The sequence below is a fragment of the Hyla sarda genome, chromosome 7 (assembly GCF_029499605.1).
Source record: "Hyla sarda isolate aHylSar1 chromosome 7, aHylSar1.hap1, whole genome shotgun sequence".
Classification (NCBI taxonomy): Eukaryota; Metazoa; Chordata; class Amphibia; order Anura; family Hylidae; genus Hyla; species Hyla sarda.
This window is the reverse complement of record NC_079195.1, coordinates 43,964,930-43,987,183: the sequence shown is the minus strand read 5'-3', so window position 1 is coordinate 43,987,183 and position 22,254 is coordinate 43,964,930. Positions and strand designations below refer to the sequence as shown.

The following is a 22,254-nucleotide window of genomic DNA, read 5'->3' as shown; positions in this document are numbered from 1 at the left end:
CAGTGAATTTCCTTCCTCCGCAGCGATTCCCCTGCCGAAAATCTGCCATGGACAGCCCGCCCTTTTCAAACATGCAGTGGGAAACATGCTGCTAGTTCGCAGTCAAATCCGCCCATGTGAACGAGCCCTTAAAGTCCTTGTAATGAGTCAAGAAAAGTTTTATTTGAAGCCAAACCTTTGACAACACAATAGGACAGAACAAAGGTAGCAAAGTTTTATTTTATTTAGACAAAGTTAAAGGATTCCTCTGTGTAGAGGAAGAGTGGTGCTGTTGCCCATAGCAAACAATTGTTTATTTTTCAGAGCCCTCTTTAACCTCTTAAGGACAAAGGGTGTACCTACCTGTATGCCCTTGTTCCACTCCCCTTCTATGACACGTGCTCAGGAGTCGAGTGTGGGTCATAGCGGGGTGGTCCCGGCAGCTATATGCCCCCGGGGCCCGTGGCTAATGACAGACATGACCGATCACTGATGCCTGGCATAACCCCTTAGAAGTCGCAATCAAAGTTGATGCATCCAAAAATGTTAGAAACACTTCCCGGCTGCCTACTGCTGCTAATTGGGACCACCACGGTGTTCTGATCGGCTGAGACTGTGACGGGAGGGCCCTTACCTGCCTATTCGCTGTCTGATTGGTAATCCAAAGCTCTAGTAAGTCATGACAGGCTGGAGCAATGGAGCACAGATAACACTAATCAATGCTATGCTATGGCATAACACAGCGTAAGCAATCGCAAGGCTGTCCGGGCATGTTGGGAGATGTAGTTTTTGCAACAGCTGAAGACACTATCTGAAAAGCACCAGAACTGCTTCCAAACACACCACCTCACATATGCCATGCAATGCCGTGCAGACCCAGCAGAAAGAACGGACATGTGTATTCTTTCTGCGGACGCCGGAATCGGAATTTCAGCAGCAGAAACATCTGCTACGGAAATTCCGCCATGTGCACAGCGCAGCAGAATCCCATTGATATTATGGGACTCCTGCTGCGGAACCATTGTGTGACCATATCCTTACTCTATACTTCTATAGCGGTTGACAAATTCCTGAGACTGAGTGGTTTTTCCCCAAGTGGTCATCTTCTGCAACTAGAAACCGCATATAACAAAGTTAGGCACAATGAAGGACATAAAAACATAGAAAAAAAATTTATTTTAAGAGTTTTTAAGTGCGAGTAAGGTCAGTGTCACTTTTCAAATGTGGCATATAATAAAAAAAAATAAAAAATCCTCAGAGCCGTGACGTGCAGAAACAGAGCAGTGAAGTGCCCCAAATGAACATATATCTGTCGGAAGAGGGGTAACGGTGCCGACTTCTGGACTTTAACCTATATCTGTTCCAACCCACATGGCTGAAATGCAACTTTCATGAAACCCCCTTCCTTTTTTTTTTTTTTTTATTTATTTTTTTTATTATGTACAACATGCCACCCGTGTGACCACCCCCTGTACAAAATATACTCCAGCCTCAATGTGGTGCAGAGTTCTGAGACTCAGATGCACAGGATTGACTGACAACTCTCTCCTCTTAAATCTGGCATGGGTGAAAGGTGCGGCAATTTACTAAGCAGGGTCATTAAGCAAAACAGAGCTAATTTATTCCCAAAAAAATTGCACCACATTCTAGCTCAGGTTCTGAATAATATTAGAACTTGCCTCCATTCATGTCAATTGAACACAACTGCAAATCCACACCCAACCAGCAGACAAATGTGGCGCTGTTTTCCGCACCAGCCCATGCATCAGTGACTGACGCTCTGTGTTGAACAGCACAATAAATGAAAAAAAACTAATTGGCTTTTTAAGTGTTTACTTGAAAAAACAAAAAAAACAAACAAACATTATAAATAATTTTTTTACAAAACGCCCACCCACAACAAAAGGTATAGGTTTCTACTACATAACATACAAAATATGTACCTAAAGCACCTAGCATCTCCCCCGTACAGTTAATACATCCTTGCATATCCAAATTTCTTGAAATAGACATGGGGCGGGGGAATCTTAAGTGTGGGCTAACAGGGGCATGTTCAGATATATGTAAGATTTTCTGTTACACAAATTTCGGCAACATTTCTGCAGAGTGTGACTATACCCTTAAAGGGGGATCAAAGAAACAAATTTACAGTTGTAGTGATCAAGGTGAATGCGAGCTGCCTGGTTGCCCTGTGCACACCATTCGAAGGCTGGACACCAAGGTATCGACATCAGGGGGTTTAAAGGGGGGCAGAAAATACTCCACAGAGTTGAGGGCAAAAGTCATGAAGTCATTCCGTCTGTGCAGTGGCAGGCGGCGTACTTGAGCTGCCACTACACGCCCAAAGTCATCATGGCCGTCTTCAGTAGCTCTCCTTTGTAGAAGGGTCAGGATCCCCGCATCCACCTGCTCGGAGATAAAGGCCCTGCTACGGACCACGCGTCTCTTCCTCATTCTGGGGGGTCGGGGAGGAACGATCACCACAGAATTCTTCCCTTTAGCAGCACGTTTGGATCCCTTTCCCGGTTGTGTAGAACCTTTAGCAGGACCTCTCCCCCTACCCCTCCCCCTCCCCTTCGGCTGCTTCTCTTCTGCCTCTAACTCCGAATCAGGATCCAGGTTGGCCCTAGAGCAAGAAAACAGATAAACTGGTATTCATTGAATTAAGTAGCATTAAAAAGGGCACAAACACTGATAATATGGCCACCAAGCCTTTCCCAGCAGAGATGGTCAGGCACAGAAAACAGCCAAATCAGCTGTGTTATGCAATTTCACAATATTGACAATAACTGAACATGCAAAAATGGCGCAGCATCAGGAGCTACACTGTTTGCGTGACTCCCATTAACATTATTTGTGAGCTGTGTAAACTGTAACAAAGCCAACACGGCTGTTTTCTGTCCCTAACCATCTCCGCTGGCCACAAACTGGCTTAAGATGGCTTAAAGGCTTAAATTTGATTTGTGGGAAAACCCATTTAAAAAGGGTTGTCTTGGGCATGCAACAAACAAGAAAACAAAAACCCACACTACCTTTCCTCACTCCCTTGCAGCTCACTTCCTGCTCTGTGCTGACAAAGCCCTATAACTTGAATGGAACAAACTGTCAGCAGGTACTATGTGGCATTGTCCACGTGCAGCGGTCACTGTATACACATAATGTAGCAGCAGTCGCAACACATTACCAGCCCTACCGACACAAGCCACCCACTTCAAGTGGGGAGGAAGATATAGGCAGGCCTGTGTCTGCAACATTTTAACCAGTTGCAGTTATCTCTAGCCTATGATCAGACCCTTTACAATGAGATTGTGGGGTGCCAAGCAGTTAAGACATCAATGGAAGAAACTTGCACTGCCATCTTCGTACACTCTGCCAAAGGAGTGTAATGCCATGGGTGCCACTTTATTAGGTACACTTGTTCAATTTCTTGTTGACACACAACTAATCAGCCAATCACATTGCTCAATGCATTTAGGCATAAAGACATGGTCAAACCCAGCATCAGAATACGAATTTAAGAGGCTTTGAACGTGGAATGGTTGTTGGTGCCAGATGGGCCGGTCTGAGTACTCAGAAGCTGCTCATCTACTGGGATCTTCACACACAACCATCTCTTGGATTTAAAGAGAATGGTCAAAAAAAAAAAAAAAATAATAATAATATCAAACGAGTAGCAGTTTTGTGGATGAAAATGCCTTGTTGATGTCAGAAGAATGGGCAGACTGGTTCGGCGATAGAAAAGCAACAGTAACTCAAACACTCCTTATAAAAAAAGGTGTGCAGAATATAATCTCTAAATGAATAACACGTCCAACCTTGAAGGAGATTTGTTTCTGTAGCCTAAGACCACACCAGGTGCCACTTGTGTCAGCTAAGAACAGGTAACTGAGGCTGAGGCAGTGGTTCAGGCTGGTGGTGGTGTAATGGTGTGGGGAACATTTTCTTGGCACACTTTGGGCCCTTTAATACCAACTGAGCATGGTATAGACAGGACAGGGTATTGTTAATGATCATGTCCATCTCTTCATGACCACAGTGTCCCCTGTATCTTCTGATGATACTTCCAGCAGGATAATGCCCCATGTCACCTCATACAGGACAATGAGGTCACTAGACTCCAATGACCTACACAGTCTCCAATGGCCTCCACAGTCCGTGATCCTATAGATCACCGCTGGGATGTGATTGAACAGGAGATTCTCATCATGGATGTGCAGCTGACAAATCTACAGCAACTGAGTGATGTCATAATGTCCATATGGAGGAACTGTGTGATGTCATGTCCATATGGAGGAACTGTGTGATGTCATCATGTCCATATGGAAGAACTGCGTGATGTCATCATACCCTTACAGGGGGAAATCTCTGAGGAATGTTTACAGCACCATGTAGAAAGTTTACCACGAAGACTGTAGGGAGTACTGATAGCATAAAAGAGGACCCAATCCAGTAACTAGCCATGTGTCCTTAATGAAGTGGCCAGAGAGACATGCCGTCTATGCTAGCCTCGGCAGGCACACCTTGTTTGTGGATCCTAGTCTATATGTCTTATAGGATAGATTGTCAAGATGACCTAACTCAAATTCTCTGGGAAAGGTTTTTCCCCCCTGCAATTTTCCCAGTTTAAAAAAAAAAAAAAAATACACACCTCTCCCTGGGGTCAATATGTCACACTGTGGCTCAGAGAATCTCTGGCCGTGACGCATTGACACAGGAAACCAGGAAGAGGAGCAGATCAGAGACTGCAGCCGGATAACGGAGACAAGTAGATTTTTGTTTTATAACAGGCAGAATAGAAAAGTAGAAAATTCATATTAAAGTCGATATGTAATACTTACTGAAGGATTTGCCCACTAGTTGTGACAAACATCATCTCCTTTCGGTATATGTACGGCTTGCGCTTGGCTTGAGAGGCTGCGCTGCTCCGTTGCTCCCGTGCCAGTTCCCGTATGAATTGGTTTAGCACAGTGCGCCATTTATTCTTCATATCATTCTCTGCAAAGCAAATACAGAAGTAAATACATTCTATACATTTTTGTCAGCTAAGATTTAATCGTGAATTACAGAAGGGCCACTTGCCGATGAAGATCTGATGCTTCTCTGGCAGGCCGTCCCAGTTGACGTGCATATTTCGGCAGATGGTATTCCAGGCTTCTTCCTTTAACTGGCGGTCACCATACCCACATTCAGATGTATCCCATAGAACAGGATGCGCTTCCACCTTGAGAAAGAAAGGACAAACAAACATTAACAACAATAATCCAGGATAACAAAAACCTATATTAAAAAAATTCTCAAAAAATAATGTACGCAAGAGCGTAAATACATTACAATGGAGATACTTACCGCATGTAGTCACATCTTCTAATGGAGTGACATATACAGAGACACTTCCAGGGCAGGACCCATACATGGGAACACAAATATCTGACAGACTCCTGGCTCATGGGTACCTGCGTGACTATACATGTTTTAATTTGGCATTTGACACTAATCGTGTTTTTTTTCCCTCCCACTTTTAACGATATGGCCATGAAGCACCATTAAATAGGCTGGATGTGGCAATCTATAATTATAAAATAAAGTAACCTAACCCACATTGTAAACTGAAGCATAAACTCTGAAATCCATAACCAATATGGCCAATTCGGTGAATATGAAACAAGAGTCACAGTAACAAGAGGAAGCACTTATTTAATATTCGTCAGAAGGTTTGTATATTTAGGCCTAGACTAGTCTTATAGGCAGGAGAGGAACTGGTGATCTTGGGTCTAAAAGGAATAAGCCATTGGCAAAAACCATGACTGCAGCTCAAGGGTATCCCTGCAGTAAACACAGCTGTCAGCCATCTCTCCCAATCTCCCTGTATGCATGTACTCAGCTGAGTGAACCTGTTCTAAACGGCCATTGTTACACCAGGGAGGCGTCCTGAAGGCCACACAGCTGCAGGACCACTTCATCGACTAGTATCTAAGGCTGGGATAGTGGTTGCAACTCCCAAACAATCCAGGGGAGCAGGTGAATGCCTCCCTCGTATGTGTGTGACCCCTGCACATGAAGCACTCTTCTCTCTTATCCCAACCTCCCCACTGTATGTGTTCGGAATGGGGACAAAGCTGATGCCGGACTCTGGTAATGGCTTTTTTTTTTCATATCTTCACATAAATTAAACCAACAAAAACAAAAATATTACAGTGTGTAAGGACCAGCTATATCAAAGGGAATGTGAGGTAGATAAGACCATAGGGAAATGTATGATAAGAAGAAGCAGACTTAAGAAGGAAGCAACTATATGTAATCCCTCAAGTTTCTCACCCAAGTGAATGCATTGACATGTGTGGAGACTGAGCGCGCACACACACACACACACACACACACACACACACACACACACGTCCCCCAGCAGATCACTGGAGCAGTACTCGGATAGCCAACAGATAAGTAGCAAAACCAAAGCCTAGCAGAACCATTCCATGCAAAAGTCTATGCTCTCTCTTATTCCAGACAACTATACCATATTACCCAAACTCCTAGGCAGTATGTATGCGGTGTTGTGATTTTAACTGATCTTTCCCTTACTCTTCACACAACCCCTTGCACACTTACATCACCTGCTTGAAAGAAAAAAAAACGAAAAAAAAAAAAATAACACATCTCCAGAAGTGACTTTTAGTAAGAGAAGTTGCTCCAAATCATTCTGTTTTGACTACTGATGCCCTTTACTAAACTCAATCCTCCCTTGTCCTCTATCCTAAATGTGTCAGCCAGGCTCTGTCCTGCTGCTACAAAAATGCCTCAATGCTGTACCAGTCACTGCACTGCTCACCCATTATCACCGACAGAGCAAGAGAGATTATAGAGAGAAGCCGCCAGGCGCCGGGGCAGACCGAGAAAACGCCGGGGCAGACAGAGAAAACGCCAGGCGCCGGGGCAGACAGAGAAGCCGCCGGGCGCCGGGGCAGACAGAGAAGCCGCCGGGCGCCGGGGCAGACAGAGAAGCCGCTGGCAGTTTTACTCTGCTTAGTCAGATACGGAGGGCTGTCAATTACGGAGTAGGACCGTTCACAACACTTCTAAACAAAAGTATCAGCTCAGTTCCTCCTGATTTAACATTATGCCAGCAGCCTGGACTGTATTTCCAATGCGACAGGGTAACCCTAAATGTACTGTAACTGCACTGTGTCACAACATGACATTAAGTTACTTTAGTTTCACTGTTTGTAGATCTCAAAAATGGACATTTTTTTTGTAAGTCACTGTTAAAAGTTTTTTGTTTTTCAAAACTAGCCTGTACACATGACCTCTGAGGCCAATGATTGGTTCCCAGTCACATCAACTTATACTGCTTGGCACGCTGCAGTACAGAAAAAGAACGAGCAGGGGAAGAGTAGATTTTTTTTCTTCCTGCCACAAGCATCTACTCAACAAGGGGCATGGCTTAGCGGAAAGAAGCCGTGGTTTGACAACTGGCCATTTACCGTTTAGCCTTCTACTTAGGCACGATTAGTTAATGTGGGCCATGGTGCCTCTTCAGAAGTGATCATTGATTTGGTTATTGAGTTTGCTGAGGCAGTTCCAGCATGCTGGCTTCATAGGTAAAACATTAACAATTTGGAGACCATCTTCTTTCAGACTTGCCTGTTCTTGTCCCCAGTCTTCTTCCTCTTGCATCACAGTGATATTACTCAATGTTTCTACTGAAGGCTGCCAGCGCTTGTATGTTGGAACATGCCACATTTTTAAAAGGAAAGAAGAAATGTACGCATCAAAAGATGGAGGACCTGAGGCAAATGGGAGAGGTCAATCCCCAACTCTATAACAACCATGCTCAGATACAGGCTGGTATTACTGGATACATTCTCAAGACTCCGATGAGTACGGAACGATTTTGGTGCCGTTGGGCTGTGTTTAATATAAGATGAAAAAAAAAGGTATCTTTCCTGCTTTGGCTCAAAAACAAAAAGTAAAAACAGTAAAAGGCTTTTCCCCCCAAAATTCCTCTGCATGTGAAACTATCCCAAGTGTGAAAAAATGCCATACGCAAAGTATAGAGAGTTTTGAGCTCAGAAACGCTGCCGCCAGATACTGGGAGCCAAGAAAAACATGAAAACACCAGACCCACACATGGCGTTTTCTTTTAGAAAGACTCCACAATAACTGCATCTTGGAGTACAAAAATAGGAGGAATATTTTGTCACTTTTCTGGCCCCCCCCAAAAGAAGCCAAAAGTGGTGTAATCCTGGCTTTTCAGAGGTCCCCCATCTTTTCTGTCATTTCCACAGTACTCGTGAGACGCTGCTCACAAAAAAGAAAAAAAAAAGCCATTATGACAGATTCTGTATATAGAGAGTCTACGATATTCTTTAGTAGGGACTTGCATGTTGTGAAAAATGCAGAAATAAAGCGATCACACAAGTGGTACATTTTTGCTTTATTGACCTAAACGCAGAATCTCTTTACACTTCCTCCAAAGAACATTAATCCATCCCCCAACAACTATTTATAGTCAAAGCAAAGTTAAAATTAATTGGCACATGACAAAAATAATTCACAATTTACCAATAATAGACAAATCTTGGAGAAAAAAATTACACATTTTTTTATTTATATTTAATTTTTCAAATCTATAAACACAGTAAAATAAAATTATTTACAATGAGCTGGAAGACCTCCATGTCCATTATATTCTTTTTAGTCTCTTGACGCGACGGCAATGAGGAAAATAATCTGCAAGACTTCTGCAGCAATCCAGAACCTACATGATGCAGATTTTATGATCTATTTTGCAATTGTGTGCAGCTTAATCCCATTCACTGCACTATGAAACAGACTTTACCTTTGGACTGTCCACATTTGCAGTGTGAACAGAGATCCAAACACTTACACCTTAAGACGTTATTTGATCATCTTATTTTGTAGCTTTGAGAAGTTTTTTTTTATTTCGTATTTTTAACTAGAGAGATATTGCCACAAGCTGGGAGTTGAGACCTATAATGGAAACTAAGGTGTTTTATGAAGATTTGAATTATCAGGCTGTGTTTATAAGTTGTGTCAACACATTTTTAACCACAACTTTGCTGGGACTTTCCAAAATTGCTGTGAAAAAAAAAAACAAAAAAACAACAACAACAACAACAACAACACTGCTACATGAGAACACAGCCACAGGAGAGAGGTATAACAGCCTTAACTCCTGATCCTATAGAGATATTCGCAGTAGTATACAGATAGAGTTGGATAGGGAGGGGCCTGGTAGCTGCCTGGAGGGATCTGATAGGTGATGTCATCCAGTAGGTTACAGGAAGTCAGCTGACCAAGGACACACCACTTCCTGGAACACAAACCCATGTAGTTTTTCTCGTGCTCTGATAAAGCCATAGTACTTAGATGAAACAGATGGCATTGTTGGAATAGTGGTGCTAAATTTACATTATATAGGGGGAAAAACAAAACCCAAAACCTCCTAAGGGATGCTTTTGAAGCTCGAAGAACTCTTGTTGCAGCAGAAGCCTTTAAATCACTGCTTTACAGTAATGGAGACCAGGCAAGCAAAGCCAAATTTCATTAAGCAAAGGTCTTAAGAAAAGGCAAATCTGCAGCTGAACACAAAATATTATTAAAGTCTTCATTGATAATAGCAAAAGACTAACTAGATAGAGGCTCAGATATACTGTTTTTTTGTCATTGCCAACTTTGAAAATTAAGTAAAAATTTGCAGGATCCAGACTTGACATCAGTAAACAGGATGCCAATTTGTAGAATCACACAGTATAAAAAGCCAAAATTAAAGCTATAGGCGCAAGCACAACCGAGAAGAAAATGCCAAAATAAACAGAGCGAGGAAACAGGTAGTGAAAAGATGTAGCAAAAAGGTGTGGACGCATAAAGATTCAGACAGTCGGCAACTTGTAAAACAAGCGGAAAGAACAAAAATAGGCAAAGTACTGGAGACTTTCGGCAGCCGAGAGGAAGGGGGGTCTTTTCTGAACCAAAGTCTTAAGCATCTCGATATAACCTGATCAATAGAACATTCCTACTTGTATAGCCTTCATGTTGTAGTAGATACACATACTAATACCAGTAACCAGTCCAACTGGTCTGGATCTCCTAAGGGTTGGGATCCGTTGCTCCAACAAACTGGAGCTTCTTTCCAAGACAACAGGGGAATAAAAAAAAAGTTCACACACAAAAACAGGAGTTTAATTTCTGATGGATAAGTGAAAGGATTTCGCTATTATATTTCCATTTTTTCCAATGAGTGCGGCTTTGTGCACAAAAACGCTATAAATGAAATGGTAAATTTTAATTTCCAGCTGTTTGGTTTCGTCAATTACACAATGAACAAGTTTAAATGAAAACCCAACCTAATCTTACACGATTTATAAACCCCTTTACTGATCAGTTTTTTACTGCCGTTTTTATCATAAGTGTGAACTGTAGATAATTAATTGTAGAAAAGCTCCAGCGCACACACTTGTGCTGTGCGTACGGCAGAGAGGTTTTGTACGTGTACTTTTGGTCGGCGTACTTTAGCGCCTGGAAATCTGGGTTTGCGCAATTTTTAGCTACTTATTCTAAAAGTTTCATATGATAAATAAGGGTGCGCTGCATGTCTAAATGGGAGATAGGTGTACAGCTACTCAGAAACCTCTACTACAAAAGTCGCTAATATTCCATGACTGCGCCATCACAGCGCCAATAATAGACATAAAATAACATTTATATTTAATGATAAATCTCCCCCAGCGAGTTGTGAAAAGGTGAAACCACTTTACATATTATCAGAGTCACAAGTTTATTTATCCCTCCCAATATTTAGAGTTTGTTCTCATTCACATTTAGTGCCTCTTTACCTTACCTGTACCTCTGGTTCTAATAATAGGCAGCTTAGGATGCATCTTAGGAGTCTTTTTGGCACAAATACTACTAGTCCATATGACCGTATTGGTCAGGACTCTTAATAAAAGCACATTTTTATATCCTGCTAGTCACCGACTAAATAAATCCAAGACCACAGCACCACACCTGTCTAAGGCCCCTTTCACACTACAGGCATCATCCTGCTTTTATACAATTATGGATGGAAAAAAAATGGATGCAATAAGTGGTAACTGAAGGTAATTGATGACCATCATCTGTTATTTAAAAAAAAAAAATTCTTAAAAAACCTGATGTTGTTCACTTTCAATCAAACAAGTGAAACTTTATTCATAATGGAATGAAAAGTTACCAACAGGTAAGTTCAGGTGACACTAATGACAGATTCCCTTTAAGATAAAGTGGTCCCTGAGCTCATATCCCCTTTGTGACTAGCGCCCCACCTGTCTACAGGTAGTGTGTGGTATCATGGCTCCGTTCCATTAACCCCTTAAGGACCAAGCCCATTTTAATCTTAAGGGCCAAACCAATTTTATTTTTGCGTTTTCGTTTTTTCCTCCTCACCTTTTAAAATCAATAACTTTTATATTTCCATCTACAGACCCATATAAGGGCTTGATTTTTGCGTGACCAATTGTACTTTGTAACGAAACCTCATTTTACCATAAAATGTAAGGGGAACCCCAAAATTATTTATTTATTTATTTTTAGGGAGGAAATTTAAATGAAAATCACAATTTTGCACATTTTGGAGGGTTTTGTTTTCACACTGTACACTTTACGGTAAAAATGATCTTTATTCATTATTCTGTGGGTCAATACGATTAAGATAACCATGGCTAGATACTTCTATATTTTTGTACTGCTTAAACAAATAAAAAACTTTTTAATTTTTCCGTATATAGGGCGGTATGAGGGATCAATTTTTGCGCTGTCATCTGTACTTTTTATTGTTACCACATTTGCATATATAACACTTTTAGATCATTTTTATTTTTTTAATAAAATGTGACAAAAAGCATTCACTGTACGGGATCATTAACATCATTAACATTATATTTTGATAGTTTGGAAATTTACGCACGCAGCGATACCAAATATGTTCATGAAAAAAAAAATTACACTTTTTGGGGGTAAAAATGGGAAAACGGACAATTTTCATTTTTATTGGGGGAGGGGATTTTTCACATTTTCAACTTTTTTTAATAGATATATAGATAGATATATATATATATATATATATATATATATATATATATATATATATATATATCTCTTTCTCTCTCCATAGGGGACTATCTATAGCAATCATTTGATTGCGAACACTGTTCAATGCTATGCATAGGGCATAGCACTGCTCAGTATTATCGGTGATCATCTGCTCTGCTCGATCTCAGACCAGAGCAGAAGACCCCGGGAGACGGCCGGAGCCAGGTGAGGGGACCACTGGCCGCCATTTTAGATGGCAGCGCTGCGGGCGATCTGATCATCCATTTAAAGTACCGCACTGCCGCAGATGCCGTAATCTGTATTGATCACGGCATCTGAGGGCTTAACCCCTTGGGGACGGAGCCCATTATGACCCTAAGGACGGGAGCATTTTTTCCAAATTTGACCACTGTCACTTTAAGCATTAATAACTCTGGAATGCTTTTACTTATAAATGTGATTCCGAGATTGTTTTTTCGTGACATTCTACTTTATGTTAGTGGTAAATTTTCGTTGATACTTGCATCATTTCTTGGTGAAAAATGCAAAAATTTGATGAAAATTTTGAATTTTTCTAACTTTGAAGCTCTCTGCTTGTAAGGAAAATGGATATTCCAAATAAATGATATATTGATTCACATATACAATATGTCTACTTTATGTTTCCATCATAAAGTTGACATGTCTTTACTTTTTGAGGACATCAGAGGGCTTCAAAGTTCAGCAGCAATTTTCAAATTTTGCCCAAAATTTTTAAAATCGGAATTTTTCAGGGACCAGTTCAGGTTTGAAGTGGATTTGAAGGGTCTTCTGGTTAGAAATACCCCATAAATGACCCCATTATAAAAACTGCACCCCTCAAAGTATTCAAAATGACAATCAGTAAGTGTGTTAACCCTTTAGGTGTTTCACAGGAATAGCAGCAAAGTGAAGGAGAAAATTCAAAATCTTCATTTTTTACACTCGCATGTTCTTATAGACCCAGTTTTTTATTTTTTACAAGGGGTAAAAGGAAAAAAATCCACAAAATTTGTAACCCAATCTCTCTCAAGTAAGGAAACACCTCATATGTGTATGTCAAGTGTTCGGCGGGCGCAGTAGAGGGCTCAGAAGGGAAGGAGCGACAATGGGATTTTGGAGAGTGAGTTTTTCTGAAATGGTTTTTGGGGGGCATGTCACATTTAGGAAACCCCTATGGTGCCAGGACAGCAACCCCCCCCCCCCCACAAACTATTATGGAAACTACACCCCTCAAGGAATGTAACAAGGGGTACGGTGAGCCTTAACACCCCACAGGTGTTTGACAACTTTTTGTTAAAGTCGGATGTGTAAAAGAAAAAAACAAATTTTTCCCTAAAATGCTGTTTTTCCCCCCAAATTTTACTTTTTTACAAGGGGTAATAGGAGAAAATGCTCCCCAAAATCTGTAACCCCATTTCTTCTGAGTATGGAAAAACCCCATGTTTGGACGTCAAGTGCACTGTAAGCGAACTACAATGCTCAGAAGAGAAGGAGCACCATTGAGCTTTTAGAGATAATTTGTTTGGAATGGAAGTTGGGGGCCATGTGCATTTACAAAGCCCCCCCGTGGTGCCAGAACAGTGGACCCCCCCCCCCCCCCCACATGTGACCCCATTTTGGAAACTACACCCCTTACAGAATTTAATATGGGGTAAAGTGAGTATTTACACCCCACTGGTGTTTGACAGATCTTTGGAACAGTGGGCTGTGCAAATGAAGAATTACATTTTTCATTTTCACTGACCAATGTTCCAAAAATCTGTCAGACACCTGTGGGGTTTAAGTGCTCACTGTACCCCTTGTTACATTCCGTGAGGGGTGTAGTTTCCAAAATGGGGTCACATGTGGGTATTTATTTTTTTGGGTTTATGTCAGAACCGCTGTAAAATCGGCCACCCCTGTGCAAATCACCAATTTAGGCCTCAAATGTACATGGTGCGCTCTCACTCCTGAGCCTTGTTGTGCGCTCACAGAGCCTTTTACGCCCACATATGGGGTATTTCTGTACTCAGGAGAAATTGCGTTACAAATTTTGGGGGTCTTTTTTTCCTTTTACCTTTTGTGAAAATAAAAAGTAAAAGGGCAACACCAGCATGTTAAAAAAAAATTTTTTGTTACACTAACAGGCTACACCAACTTTTCCTTTTCATAAGGGGTAAAAGGAGAAAAAGCCCCCCAAAATTTGTAGTGTAATTTCTCCCGAGTACAGAGATACCCCATATGTGGCCCTAAACTGTTTCCTTGAAATACGACAGGGCTCCGAAATGAGAGAGCGCCATGCGCATTTGAGGACTAAATTAGGGATTGCATAGGGGTGTATTCTGTGATTCCCAAACAGGGTGCCTCACACTGTTGCTAAATTCCCAGCATGCCTGGACAGTCAGTGGCTGTCCAGAAATGCTGGGAGTTGTTGTTTTGCAACAGCTGGAGGCTCCATTTTGGAAACACTGCCGTACGATACGTTTTTCATTTTTATTGGGGGGGGGGGGGGGGGGGGGGGGGGGAGACAGTGTAAGGGGTGTATATGTAGTGTTTTACCCTTTATTTTGTGTTAGTGTAGTGTAGTTAGGGTACATTCGCACTGGCGTGTTACGGTGAGTTTCCCGCTAGGAATTTGCGCTGCGGCGAAAAATTTGCCGCAGCTCATACTTGAAGCAGGAAACTTACTGTAAACCTGCCCGTGTGAATGTACCCTGTACGTTCACATGGGGGGCAAACCTCCAGCTGTTTCAAAACTACAACTCCCAGCATGTACTGACAGACCGTGCATGCTGGGAGTTGTACTTTTGCAACAGCTGGAGGCACACTGGTTGGAAAACCTTCAGTTAGGTTCTGTTACCTAACTTAGTATTTTCCAACCAGTGTGCATCCAGCTGTTGCAAAACTAAAATTCCCAGCATGTACTGATCACAGAAGGGCATGCTGGGAGATGTAGTTATGCAACAGCTGGAGGTACGCAACTACAACTCCCAGCATGCCGAGACAGCTGTTTGCTGTTTGGGCATGCTGCGATTTGCAGTTTTGCAACATCTGGAGTGCTACAATTTAGAGACCACTGAACAGTGATCTCCAAACTGTGGACCTCCAGATATTGCAAAACTACAACTCCCAGCATGCCCAGACAGCAAACAGCTGTCTGGGCATGCTGGGAGTTGTAGTCTTGCAACATTTGGAGGGCTACTGTCTAGAGATAGTGGTCTCAGACTGTAGCCCTCCAGATGTTGCTAGGCAACTTACCGGCTACCGTCGCATCCAGGGAGCCGTCCTCTTCTGCCGCATGCTGCCCGGCGTTGCTCCGCAGCCTCCGGAGGAGTAAGTGGACGTCGGCGCCCGGTCCTCTCTGTTTTCCCCATTCTGCCCAGCCTATTGTGGGTGGGCAGGATGGGGAAAACGAAAGTAAAGCCCCCGATCTGCTATTTGTGGTCGCGTCTAGACCACCAATAGCAGGGATAGGAGGGGTGGCAGCCCTGCCACCTCACTCCTATCGCTTCAGGGGGATCGTGGGTGTCTTAGACAACCGCGATCCCCCTTATATTCCGGGTCACTATAGACCCATAATGACCCGGAATCGGCGCAAAATCGCAAGTGTGAATTCACTTGCGATTTGCACCGATCGCAGACATTAGGCCCCCCTGGGCATTTGCACTGGGTGCCTGCTGATAGACATCAGGGTGTGGATACACCCTTCGTCCCCAACAGGTTAATGGCCGACATCCACGCGATCGCGGATGTCGGCCATTACCGGCAGGTCCCCGGCTGCTAATAGCAGCTGGAACCTGCCAAGTATGACACGAGCACCGCTCCGATGATAGCGGTCATACACAGGATGTAAATGTACGTCCTGGTGCGCAAAGTACCGCCAAACCAGGACGTACATTTATGTCCGTGGTCGTTATGGGGTTAAAGTGAATGGAACCAATGGCCAGGTGCGGTGGTGTTTTTGTTATTGGAAGAAATTACTTTTTTTTATACTATTCCTGGGGAAATCCTTTGTAAAACAGAAGAAACATCAGGCTCTTACCTGCTTCAGGAGTTTCTTGATCCCATCATGGTCATTGTCAGAAATAGTATGGGCTTCAAAGTCCACGTTCACCTCCTATAAAACAGAATTTATTCAGTTAAATGGATATATGGGATTGGCTTTGGGCTTGATAAAGGGACGAAACCCGAAAGCTTGTCTCTACAACAAAATTCTGTTATTCCAATAAAAAAGGTATTACAAGATACTGCAACATTTTTTGATTTGCATCACTGGACTAATACGGTTACTCAAAGTTAATATAGATAGATAGAGAGATATAGAGATATCTATCTATACAGTGACCCCCCCCCCCCCCGACCTACGATGGCCCCGACATACGATCATTTCAACATACGTTCACTCTCAGAGGCCATCGCATGTTGAAGGCAGCATCAACATAAAAACACATTGTATGTCGGGGCCATCGCATAAACGGCTATCCGGCAGCGCAGACTGCTTCAGCTGCCACCTGATAGCCATTTAAGGTGCCCCGTGGGCTCCAGCAATGTCTCCTACTTGTCCTCGGGGCTCCGGCGCGTCCTCTTCAGGATCCCCCTGCATCGTCGCCATCACGTCGCCGCGCACGACGTCCCGTCATCCAATAGGAGCGGCGTGCGTAGTGATGTGATGGCGGCAACATGAGAGCATCGATCCTGGAGAAGCAGAGACGCCCAGAGCGTTGGGGACACCCCGGGGACGCGGTGACAGCCAGGGCAGCGGTGGCGGTCCGGAACGGCGGGAACAGGAGAGTACAACTTCCTATTCTTTACATTGCATGGATCCCTCAACATACGATGGTTTCCACAAACGATGGATCATTTGGAACGGATTACCAAGGAAAATGCTGTGGCACTCAAATGATGAAAAAGAGGATTATTTATTCATCTTGACTGTGCAGAGAAGGCGACGTTTTCGATGGTCTCACACCATCATTATCAAGACCAGCGAAAACATAACCTTCTCTGCACAGTCAAGATGAATAAATAATCCACTTGTTTTCATCATTTGAGTGCCCCTGCATTTTCCTTGGAATACATTTGAAGGATCCTGAACCGGGACCCTAGCCAGTAAGCACCTACACTATTAGGAGTGCTGCTTTCTTCTTTTGCTTGCATATATATCTCAGAGGCTACTTTTGGGTAGTGTACCTCTTTTCATACCCACAAGATAGGAGGTAAGTAGCTGATGGATAGATGGATTGACTGATGCAGCGTTTCCCAACCTGTGCACCTCCATCTACTGCAAAACTACAACTCCCAGCATGCCCAGACAGCTGTCTGCGCATGCTGGGAGTTGTAGTTTTGATACAGCTGGAGGCACACTTGTTGGGAAACACTGCTCTAATCAATGGTGTATGCTAATTAGACTAAGCCAGATGCAAGGGAATGCTGGGATTTGTAGTGGCACAGCCAGCTATCATTTGCTGTATTGTTATACTAGTCAGGTCACATGACCCCCGGGGCGCGCGGCCTCACCTCGTTCACCTCCTCGTCTTCCTCGGACTCGTCGTCTTCAATGTCGTCGGAGTCCTCGTCGTCGTCCCCCTCCATCTCCTCCTCCATGTCGTCCTCTTCGTCGTCGTCCTGCCTCGGCTGCTCGGCCACGGCTCTCCTCTTAGCGCTGGACGCCATGCTGCCAAAGTCTATGTCTTCCGCCGGGGGGGGCCTCGCGTGCTTACACCGGAAGTAAATAGGATGCTTCCCCCGGACCGTACCATTTCAAAGCAAAATGGGGGAGTGCGTGAGGTCATTTCTCACTTTATCAGCTATATTACCGAGTCGCTTTTAGTTTGTGCCCGTATAGGATGATAAACGTGAGGAAAATAATTCTCTTGGTGTATACGGAAGCCTTTATTACCGATTGTTCCGTGAGCATTACCGGTGCGTAACGTAGACGTCCCCTATTTTGCTGTAGTATGGCCGGTGTGCGGGAGAGGGAGGCCCTGCAGTGCCTGGTGAGTGGCCTAGTACTTTTGCCTGTTCACACTTAGCGGTTTTGATTGCGTTTGTTGTTCAGCTGTCAAAGCTAAGCTTGAAGATATCGCTTGTGAATGTTTGGACGTGTATGGACCTATATTCAACCCACTATAGCAGGTCTATATAGATCAGTGGTCTCCAAACTGTGTTTGCAACACTATAACTCCCAGCATACCCTGATAGCTATGGTCAGTGTTTCCCAACCAGGGCGTCTCCATCTGTTGCAAAACTACAACTCCCAGCATGCCCCGACAGCCAAAGCTGGGAGTTGTAGTTTTGCAACAGATGGATGCGCCCTGGTTGGGAAACACTGGCAAAGGGCTTGAAGAACTAAAACTCCCAGCATGCCCAGACAGCCATGGGCTTGCACACCTACAACTCCCAGCATGCCCAGACAGCCATGGGCTTGCACACCTACAACTCCCAGCATGCCCAGACAGCCATGGGCTTGCACACCTACAACTCCCAGCATGCCCAGACAGCCATGGGCTTGCACACCTACAACTCCCAGCATGCCCAGACAGCCATGGGCTTGCACACCTACAACTCCCAGCATGCCCAGACAGCCATGGGCTTGCACACCTACAACTCCCACCATGCCCAGAAAGCCATGGGCTTGCACACCTACAACTCCCAGCATGCCCAGACAACCAAGGGCTTGCACACCTACAATTCCCAGCATGCACTGGGAGTTGTAGTTTTGCAACAGCTGGAGGTCCGCAGTTTGGAGACCTCTCACCTACAGTTTCAGAACACGCCGGACAGCCAACGGGTTGCAAAACTACAACTCCAAGCATGCCAAGACAACCAGCGGCTTGTAATCCTACAACCTCCAGCATGCCCAGGCAGCCAGCGGTTTGCAATACTAAAACTCCCAGCATGCCATGCACTGGGAGTAGTGTTGACACCCGGCCGGTATTTTGTATATTAAAAATACCGGCAATGCAATGGCCGGTGTTTATCCAAGCAATCCTTCAACTCTCGGAATGTTGCACCATAACCTATATCAGTGTTTCCCAACCAGGGGTACCTCCAGCTGTTGCAAAACTACAACTCCCAGCATGCCCTGATACAGCCTGTGGCTCAGCAGCTGCCACAAACAAAGACTACAACTCCGAGCATGTTGGACTATATACTGTAGTAGTATATAGTATAGGTCAGTGTTTTCCAACCAGGGGTACCTCCAGCTGTTGCAAAACTACAACTCCCAGCATGCCCGCACAGCCAACGGGTTTGTAACAGCTGGAGGTACCCCTGGTTGGGAAACACTGACCTATACTATATACTACTACAGTATATAGTCCAACATGCTCGGAGTTGTAGTCTTTGTTTGTGGCAGCTGCTGAGCCACAGGCTGTATCAGGGCATGCTGGGAGTTGTAGTTAGTAACTAACTGCAGCTCCTGAAGAATTTAATTAATAAAAAAAAAAAAAAAAAAAAAAAAAAAAGCGATCAAAAGTCATCAAAATAAAAATGATACTGTTAAATACTACAGGTCGGGGCACAAAAAAATGAGTCCTCATACAGGCCCATATAAAGAGAAATAAAAAAAAAAAAGTTATAGGGGTCAGAAAAGGAAAAAATTTCCCCCGCATGTGTATCTTGTGATGTCACGCATATATAATGAATTATGCAAATTAGCATGGCCGGTATTTTATTTTTATTTTTTTGCAGGAAAGGTGGCAACCCTAGCTGGGAGTTGTAGTTTTGCAACAGCTGGAGGTCCACAGTTTGGAGATCTCTGATCTAGAGTTTCATAACATGCATGAATTTAGGGTCCTCAAAGCCACTTTGCGCATTTAACCTCTTCATGACCAGGCTTATTTTAGCCTTTATGGTCACAGAAGATTTCTCCGTTCTTTGTGCAGCCAAACGTTCTTTCTCCATTGACGGACAAGGACTTGTTTGTCGTCTTGAGCTTCGTTAAAGATTTGTAAACAAGCGCCTAAGATTAGACCAGTTGTTAGTCTGGCTTACTTTTCTCCGAAATGTTACGCCGCAGCTTTGGCGCAGGGAGTTGCACAAGTCGCTTCCCCTATTCTGGTCAGCTCATACTCCTTTGTTTTATTGATGCACTCCCCTCCTTGTCAATCGTGGCACAAAAGTGTTTACTACTCGCAGTAAATGTGGCGCAAGACACCAAACATGTCGTTTTTGTGGCACAAATTGTGCAAGAATTCTGGTACAATAATCAATCTGCCGCAATAGAATTACCGTATTTTTCGCCCTATAGGACGCACCGGCGTATAAGACGCACCCAATTTATAGGTGCAAAATCTAAAAAAATAAAGATTCTGAACCCACCAGTGGTCTTCAACCTGCGGACCTCCAGATGTTGCAAAACTACAACTCCCAGCATGCCCGGACAGCCGTTGGCTGTCCGGGCATGCTGGGAGTTGTAGTTTTGCAACATCTGGAGGTCCGCAGGTTGAAGACCACTGGTATAGGAGGTAATACTCACGTGTCCCTGCCGCTCCGGACCCGTCACCACTGCCCTGGATGTCGCTCCATCGCTGTCGCCGTGTCCCCAACGCTCCGGACTTCTTCTTCCCCGGGATCCACGCTCTCCGTCGCCGCCATCATGTCGCCGTCATCACGCCGCTATGCACGCTGCTCCTATTGGACGAAGGCGTGCACGACGACGTGATGACGTCAAAGGAGAGCGCAGGGGATCCCGGCACGGAAAAGACACCGAGGAGGCAGGTAAAGTCCCTCCCGGTGACAAGTAAGCTGTTCGGGACGCCGCGATTTCACCGCGGCTGTCCCGAACAGCCCGACTGAGCAGCCGGGTTAGTGTTATTGTCGCTTCAGACGCGGCGATCTGCTTTGATCGCCGCGTCTGAAGGGTTAATACAGGGCATCACCGCGATCGGTGATGTCCTGTATAAGCGGCGGGTCCCGGCCACAGGTATTCGCCGTATAAGACGCACCAACTCCCCCCAGTTTTGGGGAAGAAAAAGTGCGTCTTATACGACGAAAAATACGGTATGTGTAATCCGGAGTGCTGACCCATGTTGTTGTTGTTTGTTTGTTTGTTTGTTGTTGCATGTCGCACCAGTACACTAACTTGTAGGACCAGTTCACACTCCGGCAATGGGGAAGTCAGTCTCTTAGGGCACATAGACACTATGGAAATTCAATGTGGAATTTCTGAATTTATTTTCAATGAATTTTATATTTCGATTTTGCACAGAATTTAAAAGCGGAAAGAATCAGAAATGAAAGTCCCATTCGGAACCTCAGCGGAAATTCCAAAGTGTTCACTGAGCATCAGAATTCCATTGAAATCAATTAGATTCTGCTACAAGAAGATTCCTCCCGAATTCCGAGTGGAATATCCATAGGGTGCAGGGATCCTTTATAGTATACAGGACACTTACAAGCATCCAGGACTGAAGAGTTAACACAGTCCTTGCAGGCTTTGCTATGACTTTCCACAGTCTTGAAGGTTTTGCATTGCCCTGACAGTCTTAACAACGCAACTTCTCACCCTTAAGGATTGTCCAGGATTAGAAAAACATTGCTGCTTCCTTTTAGAAAAAGCACCACACCTATCGTCAGGTTGTGTGTGGTATTACAATTTGGTTCTATCCAACAGAACTGAGCTGCAGTGAGGACAGGTGGAACTGTTTCTAAAAGAAATTGCTGAGTGCTTGCCTCGGACATGCCTCTGAGCAGTGGGTGTCAGAATGAGTGAGCAGAACTGATGGGTTTGTAAGACAAATATAGAAGCTTAAAGGGGTACTCCGCTGCTCATTGTTTGGAACAAACTGTTCCGAACGCTGGAGCCAGCGCCTCGTGACGTCGTGCCCCACCCCCTCAATGTGCAAGTCTATGTGAGGGGCTGTGACGGCTTTCACGCCCCCTCCCATAGACTTGCATTGAGGGGGCGGGGCTATGACATCGCGAGCTGCCGGCTCCAGCGCTTGGAACAGTTTGTTCCAAACGCTGAGCAGCAGAGTACCCCTTTAACACATAAAAAAGACATGTAAAGAATCTGCATGACCTAGTGAGCAACATATAGAATAATTTTTTTTTTTTTTACTGTGATATGACACTTTTAGAGCCGCAATGACTGTCCCCCTCCCTGATCTGAACCCACGCAACATATATGCAGAGATTCCATAAGTTTACATATCTGACAGGCATCTTAAAGCCATTCCCCTAATA

General features: G+C 44.1%; 2 protein-coding genes across 6 annotated transcripts in view; one reads left to right on the top strand and one right to left on the bottom strand.

Annotated features, from left to right (window-relative positions):
• Positions 1–17,807, bottom strand: part of BCCIP (BRCA2 and CDKN1A interacting protein) — a 36,135-nt gene extending 18,328 nt beyond the window's left edge. The window contains exons 1-5 of one of the 2 annotated variants that reach the window (XM_056532999.1): positions 17,584–17,807; positions 16,109–16,183; positions 5,059–5,200; positions 4,818–4,974; positions 1,137–2,605 (exon numbers count right to left, since the gene is read on the bottom strand). In XM_056532999.1, coding sequence (XP_056388974.1) covers positions 2,140–2,605; positions 4,818–4,974; positions 5,059–5,200; positions 16,109–16,183; positions 17,584–17,739 — 996 coding nt within the window. In that variant the 5' untranslated portion in view covers positions 17,740–17,807 and the 3' untranslated portion in view covers positions 1,137–2,139. Of the gene's footprint in view, positions 1–1,136; positions 2,606–4,817; positions 4,975–5,058; positions 5,201–16,108; positions 16,184–17,583 lie in introns of those variants that run through there. The other variant, XM_056533000.1, reaches the window with a different exon arrangement.
• The window catches only part of UROS (uroporphyrinogen III synthase), a 54,573-nt gene continuing 50,039 nt past the window's right edge, over positions 17,721–22,254 (top strand). Inside the window, exon 1 of one of the 4 annotated variants that reach the window (XM_056533004.1) lies at positions 17,721–17,853. In XM_056533004.1, coding sequence (XP_056388979.1) covers positions 17,803–17,853 — 51 coding nt within the window. In that variant the 5' untranslated portion in view covers positions 17,721–17,802. The other 3 variants (XM_056533003.1, XM_056533001.1, XM_056533002.1) reach the window with 3 other exon arrangements.